This window comes from Tachysurus vachellii, chromosome 6, assembly GCF_030014155.1.
Source record: "Tachysurus vachellii isolate PV-2020 chromosome 6, HZAU_Pvac_v1, whole genome shotgun sequence".
Lineage (NCBI taxonomy): Eukaryota > Metazoa > Chordata > Actinopteri > Siluriformes > Bagridae > Tachysurus > Tachysurus vachellii.
Window position 1 is genome coordinate 15,479,569 of NC_083465.1, and position 22,961 is coordinate 15,502,529.

Consider the following 22,961-nt stretch of genomic DNA (forward strand, 5'->3'; position numbering starts at 1 on the left):
TGCTTTTCACAACAAGATACAGTAGACCGTGCTTACTCTTTCAAATAATAGCCTCATTAAAATAACAGCCTGCGGTATGTTCAATTAGGATTGCAAATGTGTAACATCTCTTCTTATAGAATAATAACACATAGCCCATTTCCCATGTTTTAAACAGTAAGTGAAATGAAAACAGTCAGCTTTAATCGCATGTGAGTGTGCAGTTTATTAAATAATGTTTATCATCAAATAGGACAGAAAGACAAGATTTGGAAACATCCAGAAGTAAAGTGTCAGTGTCAAAGAGGACATGCTGAGAACTGTTCCTTAAAAAGGAAATCAAAGTTGAAAGAAAACGAAAAGAGGCTTTCCTGCCAGATGGTTTGTGTTCAGTACAGGAATACAACTCTTCCTCTGGGTTTTGCTGATACAACAGCCACAGCACTTCCCTTTGTCACAGATGGAGATATGCACCCAGCCTTTGCTTTGGCATTCTTCTTTTATGGAAGGACGAGACATTTACCGAATGACCATAGCCAGCCTTATACAGTGCTGACATATGTAAAGATGTAGGGAGGAAAAAAAACTAAAAATGGAAGCTGCGTTTGCTCAAAGATTTTTTTTCCTTCTCCTTCTGGGGCATACTTTTATGTTCAAAGAGTGTGAGATTGTGATTTATGAGGGCTTAAAAAAGTTTTTGTCAGATAGCGTTCTCAGTCTTTTAAAAATGCCTTCATTAAGATTAACAAGACAACAGTTGTATGGTGGAGTTGCAGAAAGGCTGTTTTTCTTGGATGAAGAGTCAGAGAGAGAGAGAGAAAGTAGGAGAGAGAGAGAGAGAGAGAGAGAGAGAGAGAGAGAGAGAGAGAGAGAGAGAGAGTGCTTTCTCAGCTCATCGTTCTACTTCTAAGATCCTGCAGGGTTTAGTGCAATTATAAACCAAATCCGCTGTAATTATTTTTCCATGCATGTTTATTTTTACAGCAGGTCTGCTAAAGGCTTCAGTTGTCTTCTGACAAGGGGGCCGAGTCATGACATGTCTCTTAAGCTACAAAGTTAATGAAAGAAAATAAACAATAAGCAGCTTCCATATGTCCAAGACTACGTATCTTTCCAATGAAACGGACATGAGAGTTTAGAGTGTGGATGTTTCATGTTAATATTTACTATTAACAGATTTAAGCGCCTGATTTGTTTTATATATTACATTCATTTTTAGTGAGTTTGATTTATGTGACAAATGTTAATGAACACAGAACACACTTCAGCTACAGTTTTAACATGATTACAGGGTCTTTAATTTACAGGGAGAAATGCATATTGAAATATACCCTGTGAGATTGAAAGGGAATGTTTACAGCAGCATTAAATTTCTGTTGCATGATCTCTCTTCACAACAAGCGTTACTGTGCAGACTAAATTTCATGTTCACATAATCAGAGGTCATTACTCATATTTGACTAATAGATAAGAAGGGTTTGACTATTCCCACTCGTTGCTGAAAGGCAATATAGCTATGCCTTGAATGGCGCGATCATGCTGCGGAGCCATGCAGCCTGGGCACAGTATGTGGTGTCAGAGGAACAAACACAGCAGGCTTTGTGTGTATGCCTCTATTGGAACTGTTGGGAAGAGCCTTGCGCTGCCCGGAATGGTCAGTGTTAATTAAGGATCACATTGTTTGCCTTAAGATCTCCAGACGAAGGGGGTCAGGAAGTCAGGGCATATTGTTCCCCATGTGGGCTGCTGACTAAGGATACAGATCTTTTAAGTCTGACGAAGAGAAAAGAAAAGAATTGTTATGTTGTCCACTGTGAGATTTTTTAATAGTTGCTTAAGAATGTTTCATTTTATCAAAGTCTATAGTATCATATACTGTCTTTTTTTGCGATTCATTTTTTGACAGCTTTGCTTTGAGGTGTTTGTCGATTTTCTGTATGTCAGACTCATATCAAATATCAAACTCTCTGAAATAGCTCTGTGTTCAAATTTTCCAACAACAGATAATATATAATAATAAAGAATATATATATATATATATATATATATATATATATATATATATATATATATATATATATATATATATATATATTCTTTATTATTATATATAGCGCTATATAGAGAGGGCCTTGTCATGGGCAAAAACGTCCCATGTCTAGTCCTCCTCGCTGCTGGAAAGAGGTCTTCAGGGAAGCTTTGGAGAAGGGGGTGGGAATTAAATGAGTAAGCGGACAATATGGGGGAAGGGTACTATGGGAATGTTTTTACAGTCTGACCCGAGATCTTCCTTCAATTCTAACTTGCAGACATCCAGTTACTCATGTTCCTAAACTCCATCATTTGTGTGTGTGTGTGTGTGTGTGTGAGTGAAATAGAGAGAGAGTTGCACAGATTACGTGAAGGAGACAGAGACACATTGCTGGGGCTATCTTAGAGCGGAGAGCAAAACAGAGTCTGAAATGTAAACAGATATGGCTTATCTGGGACGCTGGAGATATAACAGAAGGCATTTTCCTCTAGAAATGTCAATCAGAATTTAGGCTGCTGCGCCATTCTGTTGCAGAAAGAGATGTGCATCTTCACGGCTGTGTACCACACAACAGGCAACAATCAAAGCTCATTTAAAGAAATGGCCAATGTGCAGATACAGCAGAAAAACAGCAAAGAAAATTGCATACAAACTGCACTGCAGTGTCAGGATTAAACCAACCATGGGCTATATTAAAAACACACCAGGCTGTCACAGAAAACAACAGTATCGTGCAATTACAGTTACAATTTATAGTCTGTCTGATCTGAACTAAATTGGATATGTGTAACTATTACTTTTTTCTTTTTCTCAACCTGCGCTTGTCATTCATTGTCAGGGTAACTTAATCCCATTTTGCAGCTGTACGTGTTGTTATGGGGAGTAGAGTCAGAGCTGGGATTGTGAACATGGAGATGACTAATGCAGAGCTTAGCCTTCCAAGAGCATATGAACCTCTAGCAGCCAAGCTGACCTGCTACGAACCACAACTATAGCGTCAAGAAACTACAACTTGGCAAAGACTGATTGGGCAACCATGAAACCGTAGAAAGCAAAAGGAGTTGGATTTTGTACAAATGAATCTGTAAGGAAAACCACAACTGCCCCTCCCCTACCTCTTTTCCTAAGTTTTCCTACAAGCTGGATTGTGCAAATTGTTCTGAACGTTATTGGATAAACCATATCATCAGCACTGAGGGGATTTTAGAAGTGACCCGTTTTTAACTACAGCCATGTCATGGTTGATGTCATATGGGGTTATATTCCTGTGCCCCTGTAAAAAACTTTACTTTACATGATATGTGCTGTTACACACATGTGCTTTTTGGTAGCGAGTGTTTAAAGTGTAAAAGTGTCTCGTCTACTAAAATTGTCATCTCAACTTTATCTGCAGAAGACATTTGGCCATACCAGCCAATGCTGATGCTAACACAATCTTTTTTTCCAGTGAAACCCGATGCACCGAAAACATTTATCTACGCAGCAGGCGGAGAGAAAAACTTCTCCTTAGAAACCAGAGGACACAATGCACCTATTCACAAATAATTCTCCCACCCACACTGTTCTTAACTTCAACACCTAGTTAAACACGCTAATATTGAGAAATTAATTTGGTTGTTGAGGCGACTGATATGGCCATTGTACGCAGTGCTGGATTCAAAGATGAATTGTCTGTCTGAAATAGACTCTAATTAATGCTGAACTTAGTGAACAGAAAGAGAAATGTAAATATTTAGTTATTAAAAACAAAATCTGTTCTAGCTTCATTTGTGTAAATAGTGCAGAGAGAGAATTACAGTAAACAGTAATGTCTTTAACTCTTTGAATTCTTTTACTCCTATAAAATCCTTCAGTAATATATAGTCATAATTTATTTATCTTAATTTATATGTCATGAAAATAAATATCACAATTTATTTATCTACTCATAATTTAGTTTTGCCTCTGATTTTTCTCTTGATCTAATCTGCCCAATATGGTAGAGTTAAACTAGAGTACAAGTTAAATTCATCCTGAAAAAAAAGGATCAAAGCAGCTTTACAGAAGCATAGAAGCAAAAATAATAATAATACTAATAGGAAGAGGATGAAAAAATAAGAATAAAAATAAATAAATTAATACATAAAATTAAAGTTTAAAATGAATTTAAAAATATAAATTTAATATGTAAAATACTATATATCTATCCCTATACCTAATGAGCAAGCAGGAGGTGAAGGCGGCAAGGAAAAACTCCCTGAGATGATATTAGGAAGAAACCTCGAGAGTAAACAGGCTCAGAAGGGAACCCATCCTCATTTGGGTGACACTGGACAGTAAATAATGTAAATGTAAATAATGTCATTTCTACAATAGTTTATAATATTGCAACCGAGAGCTCCTGAGGAACTAATGGGTCAGCGCAAACTCTGAGTTCACCATGGACCATGGCACTTAATTTCTTCCTGTCAAAGTCTTTAAATGATTGCCGATAAAGACCAGACCATACAGTCTGAGTGTATTATGTACCGAGTTTACATTATGAGTGTCAGAAATCGCATCGGGTATTGAATATAGTCCGGTGTGACTCTGTGTAACAGCCAACCAATAGATGTTCAAACAGAAATAGGGATTATGTGGCGAGGCATTACAGAGTTCACCTTGGCAACCGGGTTTTGGCACTTGGCAACCAGCGACCATTTCATGGCCCTTTCCCTGTCGTAACAACCTTTTCTTATTTCCATTTAATGAAATGATAAGAACAGCACACAGTGGCATAAACCGTTGTTACAGTCTGAATCAGGTTGCGCAACATGAAGTATATTTTCGGATCAGCCGCTTTCACATGTTTCGGTATGCAGACACGGAGATGCAAAATGTTTGAGCGTTGAGTCAAAATGACAAATAACAAGTTTTATGTAGTGCACACAGTAAGAGCACTAATAACAGCATAGGTAAGACATGAAAACAGAAGAACGGAGCTCAGAGAAAGGAATTAATTGATTCATGTGCTATAAAGTAATGTCTAAAATAGGTTTTAAATTATTATGTAGTGTTTGTTAATATATTAATTGCATTTATAGATTTTAAAAAATTCAGTGAGGTTGCAAAATGATTGGCATTATATACTTTTTTTTAAATCTGCAAACCTACATTTAAAAAACGTATTTGACAAGCTCGAGTTGTTTGTGTAACAAGTGACAAGGCACCCTGATGTTAAGCATAACACAACTAGTGTTGTTTTTGTACTAAGAAAAAAGTATGATTATCCCAGTAGTACTGGAAATGCAGATAGTAAATTTAATGTTTTGGGTAATAACATGATGCAAAATCTTTATTTTGTCTAATTACAAAGGCTGTCTATAATGCTGTAGGTTCGATATGATATTGTTGCATTTGAGTTTTTGTGTAGTAGGATAGTGTCATTAAAAAAAGCACTGAGACCATGTTTGCAGACTCACTTTGAACTAAAGGAGGTTCACATGACCTTTACAGGCCTTTATTCGCTCCTAGTCTTGACTGACATGACAGAGCAGTAAGGATGTGCACTTAAAATTCCTTCCAGCGGATCAGCTGTGTTAGCCCAGCGCAACCAATTACATACTGCTCAGTGACGTTTGTTCCTGTTAAGACCAGAATGAGCTGACGCAGAGTAGTTAGACGCAGTGCCCGAGAGGAGACTAAACAGCACTCATTGTGTATTTCTCTCAGGTCCATTGCGAAAGAAGTGTTTATTCACTGTTACATTCCCGTCCTCCAAGGGGACACAAAAAGCAGGTCTGTTTAGAGGTATATCTGAGAAATGTCAGATAATGTACAGAGAGATAATCAGCCGAGATTAGTCTGTTCCCTCCTGTTGTTTTGGAAAACGATTGAGACATGTGTCATGTTCATAGATCTGTCAGCAGAAATAATAAACAAATATACTTAAGTTAAGTCAGTGTTACCATCGCACTGGGGACGAGTTCATCTGTTTATCTACTTTATCACTATACTGCATGTGTTAATGACATTGGGAAAATGTTTTGACATCAGAAACTCTTTCTGTATAGTGTGTAGCTGCATCCAGCTCTCAGCCTCGGTTAAACTAAAATGTGAAACCGTTGAACATGAGTACCAAGAGAGGTTTTGGTGTGACAGGAATGTACTTAAACTATAGTCTTTCTGACTGCATATGAATATCTAGAGTAGGAATGCCAAATGTGTTACATAGAGGAATTATTGGCTGATGGATCTGCTGTCTATAGAGACTGGATAAACATACACTGGATAAAGTGAAGCGTTTATAACGTGAGCTGAAGCTAAGGCATAAAAATTCCCATAAAAAAGTTTGATTCCTCTTATAGCACTGCAGTTTGCCTACGTTTACAACTTAATGTTGGCATGACTGCAAAACAAGTGCCTGTTATCACTTATGTTACAACAGCGATCAAGACATCCGCTCACAAAACACACTTTTCTCTCTCTTGAAGTTATTAATACTCAAAATGCTTCTTGTTATGCTACTGAGAAAAACAGACTTGCAGTATCTGTTCAGAAGACTTTCACATGGAGTTAAATGTTAGAGCTTTACATCTAACTGTGACAATGTAACCTCTTTCCATAAGGAATAAATAAGCAGCTACAAGCTTCATCAAATCAATGATTATTGTTTATTAAATAGCAACATTTTGATTATGCCTAGCTTAGAGGAAGAACAAGCCTTTATTTTGGCACATATACATCAGAGCACAGTGAAATTCTTTCTACGCATATGGCAGGTTTTTTGTTTTTTGGAGGTTGGGGTCAAAGCTCAGGGTCAGCCATGATACAGTACCCCTGAAACAGAGAGGGTTAAGGGCCTTGCTCAAGGACCCAACAATGGCAGCTTGGCAGTGCAGGTGCTTGAACCCTGAACCTCCGATCAACAACCCAGAGCCTTAACTGCTTAAGCCACCACTGCCCTATTATTGCCTTATTGAGTCTTAAAATGAACACATTGTTATAAACCTGTGATCTGCCTTCCAGATGGAACTAGCTGTCAGGTGTTATGATTAAAGTGTTCAAGCCAGCTGTGATAAAACACATAATGTCTGATAGGTGTTTCATCATGACTGTGCTGTAGCAAAGTGTTCACAGACAAATATGTATTTGGTAAAGCTTCTGGAAAATATCAGCGGTTTGCCGTCTGTTTGCTGGTCAACAGGAATAGGACACAGCGATAAATGCCTGCTTGTGGCTGCTTGTGAGTCTGTCATCAAGGTCAAGCTCCGTTTTTCTAAATTTTTCCATCTGACATTGATGTCATGTCACATGCTTTAGTCTAAGATAATGGGAAAGAAATGGTATTGTGCAATAGAGAATTTTTATTTCATTGTGATTTTTTAACATCCTGTAACCTGTAAGTCTTTTAAAATGAGGCATCTTGACCGTATAATATGTTTTAATATATCCGTTTTACTTAATACTACTTCTTTATTTAAAACTTGGACCGGGGTTTCGTTAATTCCCTGCTCCTTGTCCTAGGAGGGACTGAGCAAATGAGGTGTATTATAATAACTTCTCCATTTGTTACTGTAACAGAATGTAATTTTACTGCCTCTAAATTAGACCCCTGCTGGTTTCCACAAGCCGATTTATAGTGTGGTATGTTATTGAGTGCCCACTGCATGCATATTGAGGTTCGCGTTCATTGTGTTATGAAGCACTGTCATAAGTATTGAGTGAATACACAGCTGTTGTGCTTTTTAGATTATTATTATTTCTATTCCTGCAATATGTCACATTATTTCTATTCCTTTTTTGCAGTTTCAGCATACGAACCAAAAATAAGGAAAATCATGTAAATGAATAATTATATTTGAACAGTGCAAAGATTTAATGCAGTCTTAACTGATACTTTAGTGCTAAGCTTTAGATTTAGCAAGATAAATATGCTTATCTCAGCATTAAGTGCATCTGGCAACAGACACTAATATGTCCTCATGCATTATTTGGTCTTTGTACAGCTACATCTTCCTATAGAGCACATATAATATGTATTTGTGTGTCAAGAAAAATTTGGCCATCGTTCATAAGTGAGTGAATGCCAAGGATGCTTGCTTTAAACAGTGTATAAATAAATCAGCATAAATAAACAGGTGAATTATCCATGGCCTGATTTAGCATAAAGAGAGCTTCTCATTCATCTGCATTAGTGGCTAACCCTGAAAGCACTTGGCCTGTGTGCCCTCTTTTTCTGCGCCTGTTACTGTGCATGCGTACATGCTATATTAGTCTGGTATGCACTAAGTGCAAACTCCCACTGACAGCAGTCTTGATGTGGTGCAGCAAATAAGCAGACTCGCACTAGATGTTGTACATTCATAACTATCTTGCCAGGGTTTATGACTGTTGTTTTCGGGAGAAAGTAAAAATTCAAAAAGTTGGAAATTTAATTATGGTTTAGAATTATAACTGCCTTTCATAGGAAATTGAGTAGAACACAATATTCAAGGGACAAGAATCTTGCCCTAATCGGTGTTTATCGCATGCATGACCATCTGCTTAAATCAAACACTGTAAACTTCTGTTAAATGATAAGATGTCTGATCCACCACTCTGCAGCTAATTGTTGAAGTAAATATGAAATAGGTCAATGAGCTGTTCGAAGAGGACAAATTTGATCTTGGTGCTTTTGCGTATCTGTAAATCTATCTCCTCAGTGTCTCAGCCAAATCAAACACAGATTAGGAGAAGTTGAGTCGTATGTGTTTTTTTTTCTTGCTCTTCTCTGTGGGGTAATTGAGCATGTTGTATCTGGTGGGTTTTGCTGTTCCACTGTTGTGTGCAGTGGAGTCTCGTGGGAGCCGGCGCAGGGGCTCAGGCTCCGAGGCCTCCATTGTTTACGCTGATGGTTTCCATATGTTGGCAGAGGGAGCAGCCAAACTCTCAGGGCCTGCGCCAGTAACCAGGAAGCTGTCCAGCGCTATCTGGAATACTTGGAAACATGGTGCAGCTTTATAATAAGCTAGAAGTGAGTGCAGGGCCCAACAGTTGGGCTGCATTTAATTATTAAGTGACCTCTTGGAATGAGAAAATCCCGGGATGCAAAATGTTAAGAACTGGGCACATTATTCTTAAATTTTACAGTGCAACCAAAAACAAATTTCCCCTAGTTAAGACTAAGCATTGTTGCATATTTCTTAAACAGATTGTTATCTGACCTTAAACTAAACCTCAGAGATAAACGGGGAGTGACTGTATAATACCATGTTGTATTCCTTACTTTGTTTAATCCAAGCTATTCTCCATACTCAGAAAAAAAACAGTACATAAAAACTGTGGGACAAGAATGTAGACTTGCATTTACCTGTAATATTTCTCTCTGAAATAATTGTAAATGAACAGACAAGTAAATAGGCAGAAAAGAGATGCTCAAAAACATTGCAAGCAAAAAACCAAAACCAAAACAGTAAAAAGGAAAAAAAAATGTTAATTGTGATTTAAATGAAAGTTTAAATGAAAAGTCATTAGTTGGATTTAGGGGACAAATGTAACCAGCAAATAGAAGTAAGTAGATGTTTTTAAAGAAAGTCTTTTTTTAAACATTTTCTTACTGAAATTATTGCACATTAGTATACAAGTATATTTTTACACTTCCTTGTTTCATACTGTTAGAGAAAATATCCAAGAGTTTTTTAAGTGTTTAGTTAGATTTATTAAAATGTTGACTTAATGTCAGGTTAGATTTTGCAAGCTAATCATCACACTCGTTTTCTTTCCTCTGCTACTTTGGATCCGGCTCCAGATTCATCTATCCAACTGCCATGAATAGTGAAGCTGCAGTGCTGATCCCAGGTCAGCTGCTAAGACTGTGTTAGCGCCAACGTAACTTTTGTCTCGCTTAATTAATAATATGTAGACTCTCTCTCTCCCGCTCTCTTGTAAGTCCGAGCGCTCAGTTTCAGGAGGACAGATTTCACTAACACTGAGGCATTGTGTGCGTGCAGATTTATCATTTAACAGCACACCTGTTCCTCCACGTCAGTCTCGGTGATGCAGTCTCTCGCTCTCAGGCAGAAAAAGGAGACAGCTGCACCCGCAAGAAAAGAACCCGGGAGGACCTAAGGAAACACTGGCTTCATTTAAGCTCCCTTGTGGGAATTAATAAATAACATCAACACGCACCTGACTGGAATGCTCAGGCCTTTTGCAGAGCTTGCCGGAAATCAGAGACACACACACACATGCAGCTGATGAGGGCGACACTGTCACTCCTGTGTGTGCGTCTCCAGGGAAGGCCATCTGCACGCTAAGTCTTGGCCTTGGCTGAATCTCTCTATCCAGCACAGACAGAGCATCGCTTGATCAGCCTTTTGCATTGTGATGCTAATGGAGCTGTGTTTCTGAGCACGCACTGGTACTCCCACCATGTTTACATGTACAGAGCACATGTTTCTTTTATAAACAGGAGATCGACTGCTGACAAATTAATACCACACTTTCCAACTGTATTACTACTGTTATCAACATATCTAAAACAGTTTGATCTTTAAATATACCTAACAATGGGCATTCAGCTTGCACTTACAAGTTGTTGTTGTGTCTTTTTTTTTTCTTAAATAAAGCATCAATCATGAGCTGTTTCCAAGAATATATACTGGACTTGAAATTGTACACCAAAGTTCCTTTCTGTTATACAAGCCTAATTATTTTCATGTGAATGTTCAGCCCACACTGAAGAACCCCAAGCTATTGTTTGCTGTTACCAAGAGTGGTTTCTGTGATTAGTCAAAGATAATATCTGCTGGTTACTTCCAAATTCATCACATCTATTGTGCAACTACAAGTAAAAAAGCACTCCTGCAATGTGTGTAGGCTTTTCTTCATCCTGTGTCTAAAAAAGATGGCATGTATTTCCTAACAAAAACAAAGTGCTCCAACCAAGCCAGAATAGCGGTCTTCTACTATTTCCACCAAGAATGCACTTAAATGGCACGGCCGTGCTTCCAGTACATGCTTCAAGTAAATCATGTCTTCTAGAAGACATTAACATATGACACAGAAGGGAAGGGTGAAAAATGTTGTAGTTGTAAACAACATTACATTTCTGAGTTAGCTCTGCCATCAATTTTTTAGAGCCGTAAAATTGTTTTCCATATGGAATCTGCAGGTTATTTGGATTTCTTTCAATGTTCAAATGAACAAAACATGTTTGCACATGAAATATAATGTCTATGCTTGGAACCACAAAAATTCCACAAGGGGACCAGCATTAATGCATTAAACAAACAACCAAAAAAAAGACAAAACCAAGCTCGCTAACGTCGATAAAGTCCAACATACACAGAAATGTAAGATGATGAAGATGAATTGTGATGATTTGTTATTAGTATAAAAAAAACTGATGGCTCACACAACAGATACCTTCATGATTTGAAACATATGTGTGAGCGTGCTGCAATACAGTTTTGTACATACATCAATCCAAAGAGAGCACTTTATTAAAAACTTTTTTTTTGTATTAATAATACTTTATTTAAAAAAAAGTATATTCATGGACTCTTTGGTTTGAAAACCATGTTGTACTAAATGATTGTAAAAGGAAATTTTCTTGTTTTGTTTTGTTGGTTTTTGTTTTCTTTCTGCTGTCATGTTATATAATGCTTCCAACGTTCCCCTGGCATGGAAGCCGCATACTTATCGATCATATGGCACATCTTTTGCAATGAAAATATGCCGAATCAACAGCAGTCATAGCCAATGTTTCAGGTTAGCACTTTCCTTAGGTCCTCATTTGGCCTAACTTATAGGCCTAATTCAAAGCAGATCAGTGGTTTTATGAGGGGTTTTTAGTGTTTTCTTGTGTTATACCAGTGTGGGACCCATCTGCTTCTGATTTCCTCCTCCTTTCAGTCATGTAGGGCTTGATTGGAGGGCCCTCTCCAGCTGCGACCGATGACTGCCGTGCTGTGGTATTTGTCCTGTTACAGGGAGGTTGGCTCTGTTTCTCGATCTCAGCCTCCTCCATCCTCCTTAGGGGACACAGCTGGAGGGCTGCTCAAATTCAATTCCCTATTTTACCTCAAGAACAGCTTACAGTCACTGGATACATGCCTCCAATGTCCCAAGCAGCCATCATTGCAGCGGTCATGTGCTTTTCTTGAAGGAAGCTAGAGCATGTTGATTCCAATACAGATAGACAAAGACAGATCTTTGCAATATTTGTTCTTAGGTGCCCCTGTGCCTGTGGTAATAAATGTCTGCTTTTGTGGTCCACTTTAAAAAATGCTAGCACAGAAACAGCCTGAACTGTCTTTAAACACCCTTCTTCTTTGACCAGTATGCTAGGGCTGAGATTCAGGGCAAAGTGGTCATGCTGCTTTTAGAGCAGTGCACTGAGTTCAACTGTGTAAACATGCAACCAAAATGCAGAGGCCTTGGCATCAATCTGTAATTTAGACTGAACTGTTTGTTGGTGTAGTCAATATAAAATGTTTTCAAATACAGACACTTGGTTTGAGTTTGGAGCAATACTGTCCAGATAATTATAAACCAATGAACATAATTCAATGTGTTATAGCCCACTAAAGCTTGTGGGGATTTTGTTTCTCTTCTTTGCTTTTTTTGTCTTGTAAAAGAGACGTTTAGACAAACCAGATGTAAACTAAGATCCAAGCTCTTTTTATTTCTTATCCAAGTACCCTCAAACAATTTAGTGTTTTATTGAATTTGTATGTATTATCGTATTAATATACACTTGATGGCCAAAGGTTTGTGGTCACCTGACTATCACACCTATATATACAGTGTATATACATATATATATGTCACAAAGTGTGTCACAGTGTCTGAAGCACAAAAGCATATAGAATGTCTTTGTTTGAGGTAGAATTATAATTTCCCTTCACTGAATCTAAGAAGGGGGGCACGGTGGCTTAGTGGTTAGCACGTTCGCCTCACACCTCCAGGGTTGGGCGTTCGATTCCCGCCTCCACCTTGTGTGTGTGGAGTTTGCATGTTCTCCCCGTGCCTCGGGGGTTTCCTCCGGGTACTCCGGTTTCCTCCCCCGGTCCAAAGACATGCATGGTAGGTTGATTGGCATCTCTGGAAAATTGTCCCTAGTGTGTGATTGCGTGAGTGATTGAGAGTGTGTGTGTGCCCTGCGATGGGTTGGCACTCCGTCCAGGGTGTATCCTGCCTTGATGCCCGATGACGCCTGAGATAGGCACAGGCTCCCCGTGACCCGAGGTAGTTCGGATAAGCGGTAGAAGATGAATGAATGAATGAATGAATCTAAGAAGCTCAAACCTGTATCAGCATGACAAAGCCCCTGTACACAAAGCGAGCTCCATGAAGAGCATGGTTTCCCAAGGTTGGAGTGGAGGAACTTGAGAAGCCTCCACAGATCTCTGACCTCAATCCCACTGGGATAGTGCCTTCTGCACCTCGGATCTCCTCACACAACATCAGCACCTGACCTTTATAATGCTCTGGTAGCTGAATGGAAAATCTTTCCATTAGATTGAAGGTTATTATTAAAAGCTTTATTAACAAAGCTTCCAGAGATTAGACCTGGAATGGGATGTGTTCAACCAGCGTGTTTGTGTGTGATGATCAAATGTTTCCACACTTTTGGCCATATACTGTAGTGTATGTCTTATCTCAGATTAAAATGCTATTTTCTCTAATCCTTAATTTATCTGAATGCTATTCAAACTCAAATAGGTCAAGCTATTGTAAACAGTATCACTAGCATGGGTCCAGTCCATGATGCAGAGCAATGCTGCTGCAAAGATTCTTTTTATGAGTAGATGAAGTTGTGAATTGTCTAGGATGGCTCATTAAAGCTTTAATCATATATTTCTATATGAACAGGCAGAAAAACTGGAATGTTAGTTAAGGTCGATGTGCTGTTGATGTACTGCAAATTAATATATTGTACTTGACATCATAACACAGGACATTATGCCACTTAAACTGCACAGAGCAGTGTTTTTAGTATGTTCATTCCATTAAGCTGGAGTTACACCTAATGCTTAATAAATCACAACAATGGAAAGTATGAATCAGTGGGACTGAGGTCAGTTATGTTAGGGGTTTTTATTATTTTTCCCCCGTCCTAGCGCTCCCCACCCACTCCAGTCCTACAGCGATGCCTGATCGCCCTTGCGTCAGTCCGTTTGTGAAGTTTAGAAATGTAGCCACAAAACTCATGGTTTCCAGCTGCTGCTAAGATGGGAGATGGTTTGTTGACAGTGGTTGAGTCATATTGTTTAAGGTTGGGGAGGAAGGCCTGTCGCATGCAGCGAGCCTGTTGTGACGCATATTGCAGGCTTTTTGCACTCTGGAACAGATGCGAATGATTTCACCTTCTATAACTCGTGGGACCAATGCAACATAGCCACCATCTCACATCCTCACTACAGTCTGAAATCAGCTTCAGGCACAGACACCCATCACCCAGAGACAGGAACTAATATGATATGATAAGTTTCACATGGGCAGAGCAGGGCCTCCGAAAACTCCTTTCATCGTCTGTTTGAACCGCCGCGCTTAGAGCTCATGATGTAAAATATTTGAAGCCTGTGACTGATTGGGTTATTTTCTGTCTATTTCATCATTTTCTGTATCTTTACTTAAAGACAAATTGTTTGGTAAGGAGCCATAATAATGTGCATATGCTGAACTAAATGAACAGAACACAGATGGAAGACATCATATTCATCATATATGAGTCTTATCTGTGTTTAAATGATTAGCATTTCTTTGGGATTCTGCATTTAGTGTCCACACATTTGGGATGGCTTGCAGTTGAAGTTCTTGTGGTAACTTGTATTGTATGCTCTTCTGGTTTGCATTATAATGGCTCTGGTTTACCAGTGATGAACTGGCGACAGTAGGGGAGTTTTTGCTTGGCAGTCTCCTTGGTTGTAATATTACTCTACCATAAATTTAATGCATACTGTGTTCTCTTCTGTTAAAAGGAAATAAACCAGCTTGTGGAATTTTCTAAATTTGTTTGTTTTGGATGTTGGCATTTCATGATCTCCCATAACAGTGACTTAAAACTCTTGTTTGTGACACACAAGGGAAAATTTGAGTTTTCCTTCTCACAGTTGTGGCCTAGATATCAATGCCAGCATTAACTCACTCAGCTTAATACTATGCCCAAGTCTGTTGGTGAATAGTTTTTTTGCATTTAAAAGCCCTTTGGAATACATTAAACAAATATTTATAATGCCATCAAAGCCTTAACTAATATCATAAACAGCTAATAAAACACAATGTCTACAGCTTTTCATTTGATGGACAATTTTGCTATAAAACTATTTGTCGAAAGTTGATAAGTTCTTTTGGTTGAGTAGGAACAGTAATTTTCTAACAGCAAGGCGTGTGCTCTGCTACACAACATTTAAATACATTTGAATGGCACATACCAAAGTGAGATCTGCTTATGAATTAGGGGACAAATTCTTCAACGACATTTAACAATTCACTCCAGCGTCCTACAAACATTCATCTTTGATCAGAAAACAAAGACGATCGTCTAACTGAGCATTCTGCTTTTCTGTTTCAGGCTCGGCCCAAAGGTGAGGGACTGACACCTTATCAAGGAAAGAAGAGGTGCTTTGGAGAGTACAAGTGTCCCAAATGTAAAAGGAAGTGGATGAGTGGAAACTCCTGGGCCAATATGGGACAGGAGTGTATCAAGTGTCATATCAACGTGTACCCTCACAAACAGGTGCAACACAGCTTTCACTACATTTTCCAGTATCGTTCACATACATCCCAGAGTGTACACTGTGCAAATGTATCACATTACCTGTGTGTGCATACACGTCCAGTGCTGACTGATAAGCATGCTTGCATAATGTACACACACACACGCTGCACTGTGTGGTGGAATTGTTGGTGTGGATAGAGTACCTTGGGCTACCTTGAAACCTGAGACTGAACCCAGGCATTCTCATAATCACCTCAAAAAAAAAACTCTTCTTGGAGCGTTCTCTTCTAGGAGATGTATCATGTATCGGGTAGATGAAGTCTGATTAAAACCACCACTGCTCCTGTGTAGCCTCACTAAAGGCTATTAATTGAAATTAATGGACAAAATGATAAAACACAAAAACATTGAGCTTTAGTTTTGTTGAGTTGTACATTTAGTCCAAATTTCTTGGAAGTATGGATTAGATTAAAGCGTAAATATAGAAGCATTGATTGTAGTCATTGTGCTCAAATGTGGCTTTAAAATAATGAGAAACTAACCAGTCTCAGGAGACTCATGGGAACAGGGTGCTCTTTTGAGTTTGAGTTTGTTGTGGTTAACTATTCTCTTGCAGGCAAATTCTTTGCCTTTTAGGCATCACCACTTAACATTCCCCTCATTCTATGTGTGAGGTGTGCAATATGCAGTCTCTGTGAGAAGGACTCAGGAGCAGAGTTCACCTAAGTGACTTACCTCTCGTACACATCTGAGGTTCTATAGATTGTCATAATTAAACTGGTTATTTGGGCAGGTTCATTTCCAAAAGCATCTAAGACATCTAAGATAGCTAACAATTTAAGATGGTAAAAACAAATACAGCCAAAACGTACTGTTTAATTCATTCATGACTTAATTGAGGTTTGGAGAATATACAAGTACATATAGTCAGTCGGACAGGTATAATCATCAACAACACTGTAACCAAGTTCCTTGGCCACACATGTTGGTATTCACAGTGGAGGTACAGTGGCTAGCTTTACAGCCCCCAGTTCAATCCTGAGCTCAGCTCCATGTGTATGTTATATTCTCCCTTTGTTCATGTGGGGTTTCCTCTAGGCTTCTTCTCACTCCAAAAAAAAAACCTTAACTACACTAAATTGACCCAGATGTTAATGAGTGTGTAAATGTGTGTGTACGTGGTACCTAATGATGGACCGTCTTGCCATCCAGGGTACATTCTCATCTCACTCCCAGTGCTCTTGGTCTACCACAACCCTAACCCACATAAAGAGGTTACTGAAGATGAATGAGTCAATATGTAGTTCTTCAAAATGCATCACCAAACCATATCAAAAGTGCACTGCTCACTTGCTTTAGCTGTGGATAGTTTCAGGCAACATTTGGACAACATGCCATGTTGAAATGAATTTTCGTTTATGTGATGTCCACAAAATTTCTGTTCATTTTCTCATCTTGGAGAGGAGGTAAGTCTTACAGCCAAAGTGCACTGATTAAGAACATCCATGGCTAGAATCTGTCTCACCAAAATGTAACTATTAATCCATCCCCAGTAGTTCATATAAGATGAACGTGTAAAAGTGAAAGTGTTTCAAAAGTGCCCTTTGCCACACTAAATCCAATAAGAAAACATGGCCAGAAACAGCTTTCAGCCCTGTTTCACTCAGTCTCTAATTCACTGCCTTGCTCTTGGAGTGTGACTGACACCTTGTATGAGTAGACTAGAAACAGGGGTGGAATTCTACAGTCCCTCAAAGTTTGCTTTTATACCGTGCTCTTCGGCTGTTCGAAGGTAATTCATTCCAGTTATTAAGCACATAAGCCAAATGCTTAATCCTGAGTGGTATCTGATATTCCCTAATATTATCATTCACAAAGCCCTTCACTCTTAGATAAACACTCTCATGTAATACTACATTGCCTCCTCCCAGTGACCCATGTTAACCTGATTTTCCATCATTTCTAAAATACAGCTGAGACACACTGGAAAGAATAACAGGGTCATGAAAAGATTTAGCAGCAGCAATGAGTGGGAAAACAAATGATTGTGGAGGTATTGTTAGTGATCAACAGCCAAAACCTGCTGGCTCCCACACATATTCTCAGGGTCTTTTGCATAATTTCCAATAATAGTATTGACATGCTGGTGTGAAACTCTGAAGGATAAGACCAAAATCCTGAAATTATTTACAATGCCACTGAAATTCTTTTAATGATTAGACACACCCTGTCTGATGGATCCGGGTTGTGGTTTGAAAACTGAACTCATATGATTTTCCATAATACCGGTCTTCAAGGCCTCATCACCATTTTTGAAAGCAGCCACAGCCCTAAGTCGGGTATTGAGGTGAGGAAAGATTTATGGTTGAAGGAAACGATTTGAACTGAACTCTGAGTATGAATGGTGGTGATTTCTCTTTTCCCAGCGTCCTCTGGAGAAGCCCGATGGCCTGGATGTTTCTGATCAGAGCAAGGAGCACCCGCAGCATCTGTGTGAGAAGTGCAAAGTCCTTGGCTACTACTGCCGCCGAGTGCAATAAGGACCTGCAGGTCTGTGCCCACTCCTGCCTCCCTCTCCCACTGCCCATCTTTCCCTCTGCCCTACTCATGAAGAGCTCCAAGAAAAAGTGAAATGTGCCAAAATGGTTTTTGTAAATATTGCTAATGCAATTATGGCCTAGTGTATCAAAAGCATAAAACACATTTATCTGAAATATGTGTATAATGGATGATTGATCATGTGTATTAGAAGGGTGTCACTGCCAGTATTGATATCCAAACCGGGCACAATAGGTGACCTCAGCCTTGTGTTCTCTGACTGCGTGTTTACAGACTGCCGTCATTTTCCCTGTCAAGTGAACTATGTGGATGTGCTGAGTGGTAAAGGTATTATATTAGTTCAGTCACACAGGGCTGAGTATGCCTTGCAATGTTCTTTGGGTCAACAGCACACCAATTTAACTGTGAATTAACAGGGGATATTGTACTAGTCATCCCTGGCTTTTATGTTCCATATTTATTTGTAATGTTATTATATCGCTGTGCAATTGATTCAACTTAACTGGGATTTGTACGTATGCACATATTGTTTAACCCCACCTCTTGCCATTAGAAACTACTGTAGGATAGATAGAATTATAGGATAAAATTATCTTAGCAAATTCCTACTTTGTCGTACATGTTTTCTATATAAACACACAGCATGCAAGATAACGTTACCAAACACTACAGCATTCAACAGCAGGATGTACCAGAGTTAACATTATATATATATATATATATATATATATATATATATATATATATATATATATATATATATATATATACATATATATAATGTATGTATTTTATTTTTGTTTGTTTGTAGGTTTTGTTTGTTTGTTTTATGGACAACAATGAAATGCAACATACACAAGTCTTAGTCATTTTACTGAGCAGTAGCACATGTAGATTCTGTTCAGGATAGAATCAGTATTAGAATCTCAAAGTATCATTTCAGTTACTTTTAAGATGTCATGATGTTTAAGGCCTGCTAACGACAGGATCCTGACCTTTATGTATCTATGCAATCCTACATTGGCTTTGTCTTCAAATAGCCGAAGTGCCAGATGTTTATGGTGTACTAATAGCATTTATTAGTGTATCAAAAAGTACTTAAAAAAGATTATGTGCTAAAATCAGCCAGACCAGCTCTGATGTACGCAAACCTACCTGATATCTGTCAAGTACTATAACAGTGTAAGAACTTCTTTTAAATTTATATGACCAATTTACTTTTATTTTGATACAGAAATTTAAGGGACCGTAGTGATATCCCAAAAAAAAAAAAAATCCATACATCTCTTCTAAAGATTTATATATGACGGCTGTATAAAAGTTTTGCTTTGATCCGCAATTTCAAATTAGCAATAGAAGTGACAAATGATGGATTTAGTCCCATCAGAGCTGTGATTTTTGGGAAATAATTGCGAGTGTAGTTTGACACGGAGGTAACGTGGCTGAGATGTGAGAAAAGGAAAAGGTATGTTATAGTGAAAGGCCTTGAAAGGTCTCAAACTGACAAGCTGTGGTTTTGGTTACAGTTGATTGAACATAGGATCTTGGAAGTATCTGAGGAATGTAGTTTATTGTAAAGAAATTCACTTAGGAGAAGGACATAAAATATTACAAGATGGAAAGTCTATACTGTAGTTTACCTCTGTTTTCTAAGCATTTACATACTAAGCGGTCACATCTGAGTGTGATCAGTGGGCAATTCATTTATATAACATTAAATGTAGCTTTATTTTGTATAACAAAGGTCATTTGTAGACATTTTGTAAGCATCAGCTGATGGAAGTTATAACAGATGGAATATTGTCTTGTCAAAAGTCTAGATGTACATATAAAGTCAAACACATTTCTTGATTATATAGGGTGTGTATAATTGTTTACTAAACTTTAGAAGTCCTAATCTCATATATATATATATATATATATATATATATATATATATATATATATATATATATATATATATATATATATATATATATAAATAATTGTTTAGTAGAGAAAAAAACTGTTTGATACAAAAAGAAGTAAACCATGCCTGAAATGTTGAGATTCCAGGAGGTAAATGTCATGTCTCGTGCTGGTCTAAGATGTGAATTTGATGGGGCGGCAAGGTAACGGACCCATTAGCACTGAAAACCTAAAACCATCATATATTTTACCCTCCATTTATTACTGTTTGCGGTGCCTTAGATTTGATGTCCTGGTGGTAAATCTTCACTAAGGGCTGCTCTGGAGGAATCAGCAGCGAGGTAGAAAAATCACTGCCTCATAAAATAAATAAATAAACGTACAGCTCTGTTCAAATTCGGTCCAGCCATTTCATCAGTGTTAGTCCACAACTAGAGCTTCTTCATTGCTCAATAAATGTAGTTTTACTGTGGAATCTTGTTGCTAATCGCTCTTCTGTGCCCACATTGCTACATGGCAAGTTTTGCTTCCAGCCTCATTTAGCTTGGAAGGAGTTATACTGTGTTTTGATCATTGTAGGAGATCAGCCAGTGCCTTCTTTCTCAGTGAAAAGCCAAGACTTTAGTGTAATCACTCAACACAACACTGTGTACATCACTAGGACTAAATAGTGTTTTTCTCAGAAGCTAATTTTCTAATCACTCAAAGTAGTTACTATTTACTGTCATGCATCCTTTCAGGCAAAAAAAAAAAAAAAAAAGTTAACTGATTTATAAAAGTGGTAAAAAGAGATCATTACCTTAGGTTTTGTTTCTTTGTTTGTTTTATGCCCTGTGATGTGCTCGTTTTGCTCTTATAGCCAGATAGGCCTGGAGCGATTGCAGGTAGTGATGTACATGCATTTACAGTACAAGTGCTTTTGCGCATGTGTTTGCCTTGAAATACGTATACTTGACTTTTATAGCTTACTTTTATGAACGATATGTGTATTTTGGAAACCAGTATAGATGTGGAAAATTTTGCCATTTGAAACCAGATGCGAGTTTGTTTGTTTTTTTTTCTTTCTTTCCCTTTCAAAGACAGTTTTATGTTTGCTTTTGTGTATATATTCGATGGCCATCCATTTTTAAGTTAGCTCTTTCAAATGTTATGATGCAATATTAAAAAGATTTTATGCGAAAAAGGGCAGATTTTTGAGATACAAAAGAGCTGGGAGTTTTTACATTGTTTTACAATAATCTTAGGTTGTATCCTACAGAAATATTTATAGAAGGTCTTTCTGCATTTTCTTTTCTTTTTTTTGTATAAAAAGCAACAGAACTACACTATGAAGGAAATATTGATAATGACATAATATTATTCAAAGGTTGGTACATAATTATTATGCCCTTTTAAGCCATTTAATGTTTTGGGTTTCTTTAGATCTTCTCAGTATATATAGTAACTTTATAATACTACAAACGTAAGTGCTTTAATATGGCTATAAAGTCACCGTGTGTCTGCACAGATGTTTTGAATAGCAGTTTTAGGAAAGCAATAACATTGTACTAACACACACTTCATGTAAAAGACTGACTCACACCACTGTAAGTCAAACTGTATCAAACTGTGAGTGTTTTCATGTCACCAGTTAATGCCAAGTCAAAGAAAGAATATGAATTTTCTTCATCTTTTTTGAAATTTACAATTTGCTAAATTGTGTGAGACAAAGAACTGTAGTTGAGTTTGCATGTGCATGTATTTTAACAGATTTAATAATTATACGTTTGTGCAATTTATTATTTAAATCTATTATTATTAGTTCATGTAATTTCTTGGAGACGTGCTTTCATAGAGTTCACCTCACAAATAACTGATTGTTATAATTCAATGCCTTTATTCACTTGTAGGATATATCGATTAATACGTATTTACTGAATGTACTGATGAATCTCTCATGTGATCAGATAGAAACGTATGTTTATGTTTATAATGTCTGTAACATTTTTGAAATCATATTGGATTGGACAGAGCAACAGCGTGATAAAGGAGGTTTTTAAAGAGAAAACGACTGTCGCTTAAAGTCCATGAAATGGCATTCCGATATGTGCCTTATTTGTTAGTTAGGAAATGGAATACTATGTGCTTTTAGGGTTTTCTCGAATTAAAACAATGAAACTAAATTAATTTTTGTTTCTCTGTTTTATTCTTCTTCTTATTATTATTATGATTGTTATTATTGTTATTATTATTATGTATTACTTTTTATTATTAATATTATTATTAATTATGATTATTATCATTATTATTATTATTATTAATTATGATTATTATTATTATTATTATAATACAGCAAGGTTCATTTCTTGTTGGATCCAACTGTGTGTGTGTAAAGCTTTTTTGTGTACGTCTTGGCTCTGAGTGAAAGCTGAGAAAGCTCCAGTCTATCGCTCAGGAGGCAGTGTGCTGTTGATTAATGATTAAGAGTACAGTCCTGGGGAGCGATGCTGGTGTAACAGAAATCCAGTCCCAGGAATACTGGTCATTCTGACATCAGGTTGGTATCTTGTTGAAGAGAATTTCCGTCATTTCATACTTTCAGCAAATTTAAAGCAAATTTATATTCTGTGCCACACAGCCCTCAGTAACCAGAAGACAGATGTCTCTTTTTTTCAATGTTCACGTAATGGCTTGTGATGATTGTAAACATGTGAGTGCTATATGAGAAAGCTGGATCTTGGCAGCGGGACAGATGTTCCTCTCAAAGCCGAGTTTCTTTAATTGGACTACATATTCCAAATCACTAAAAACTTCACAAGAGGGTGGAGGCCTGAATTA

At 37.7% G+C, this 22,961-nt stretch overlaps 1 protein-coding gene across 1 annotated transcript in view; it reads left to right on the top strand.

Moving 5' to 3' along the window:
* The window catches only part of zcchc24 (zinc finger, CCHC domain containing 24), a 28,852-nt gene extending 9,904 nt beyond the window's left edge, over nt 1–18,948 (top strand). The window contains exons 3-4 of the mRNA XM_060872502.1: nt 15,531–15,695; nt 18,104–18,948. Coding sequence (XP_060728485.1) covers nt 15,531–15,695; nt 18,104–18,217 — 279 coding nt within the window. The 3' untranslated portion in view covers nt 18,218–18,948. The remainder of the gene's footprint in view (nt 1–15,530; nt 15,696–18,103) is intronic.
* The last annotated feature ends 4,013 nt before the right edge of the window (nt 18,949–22,961 follow it).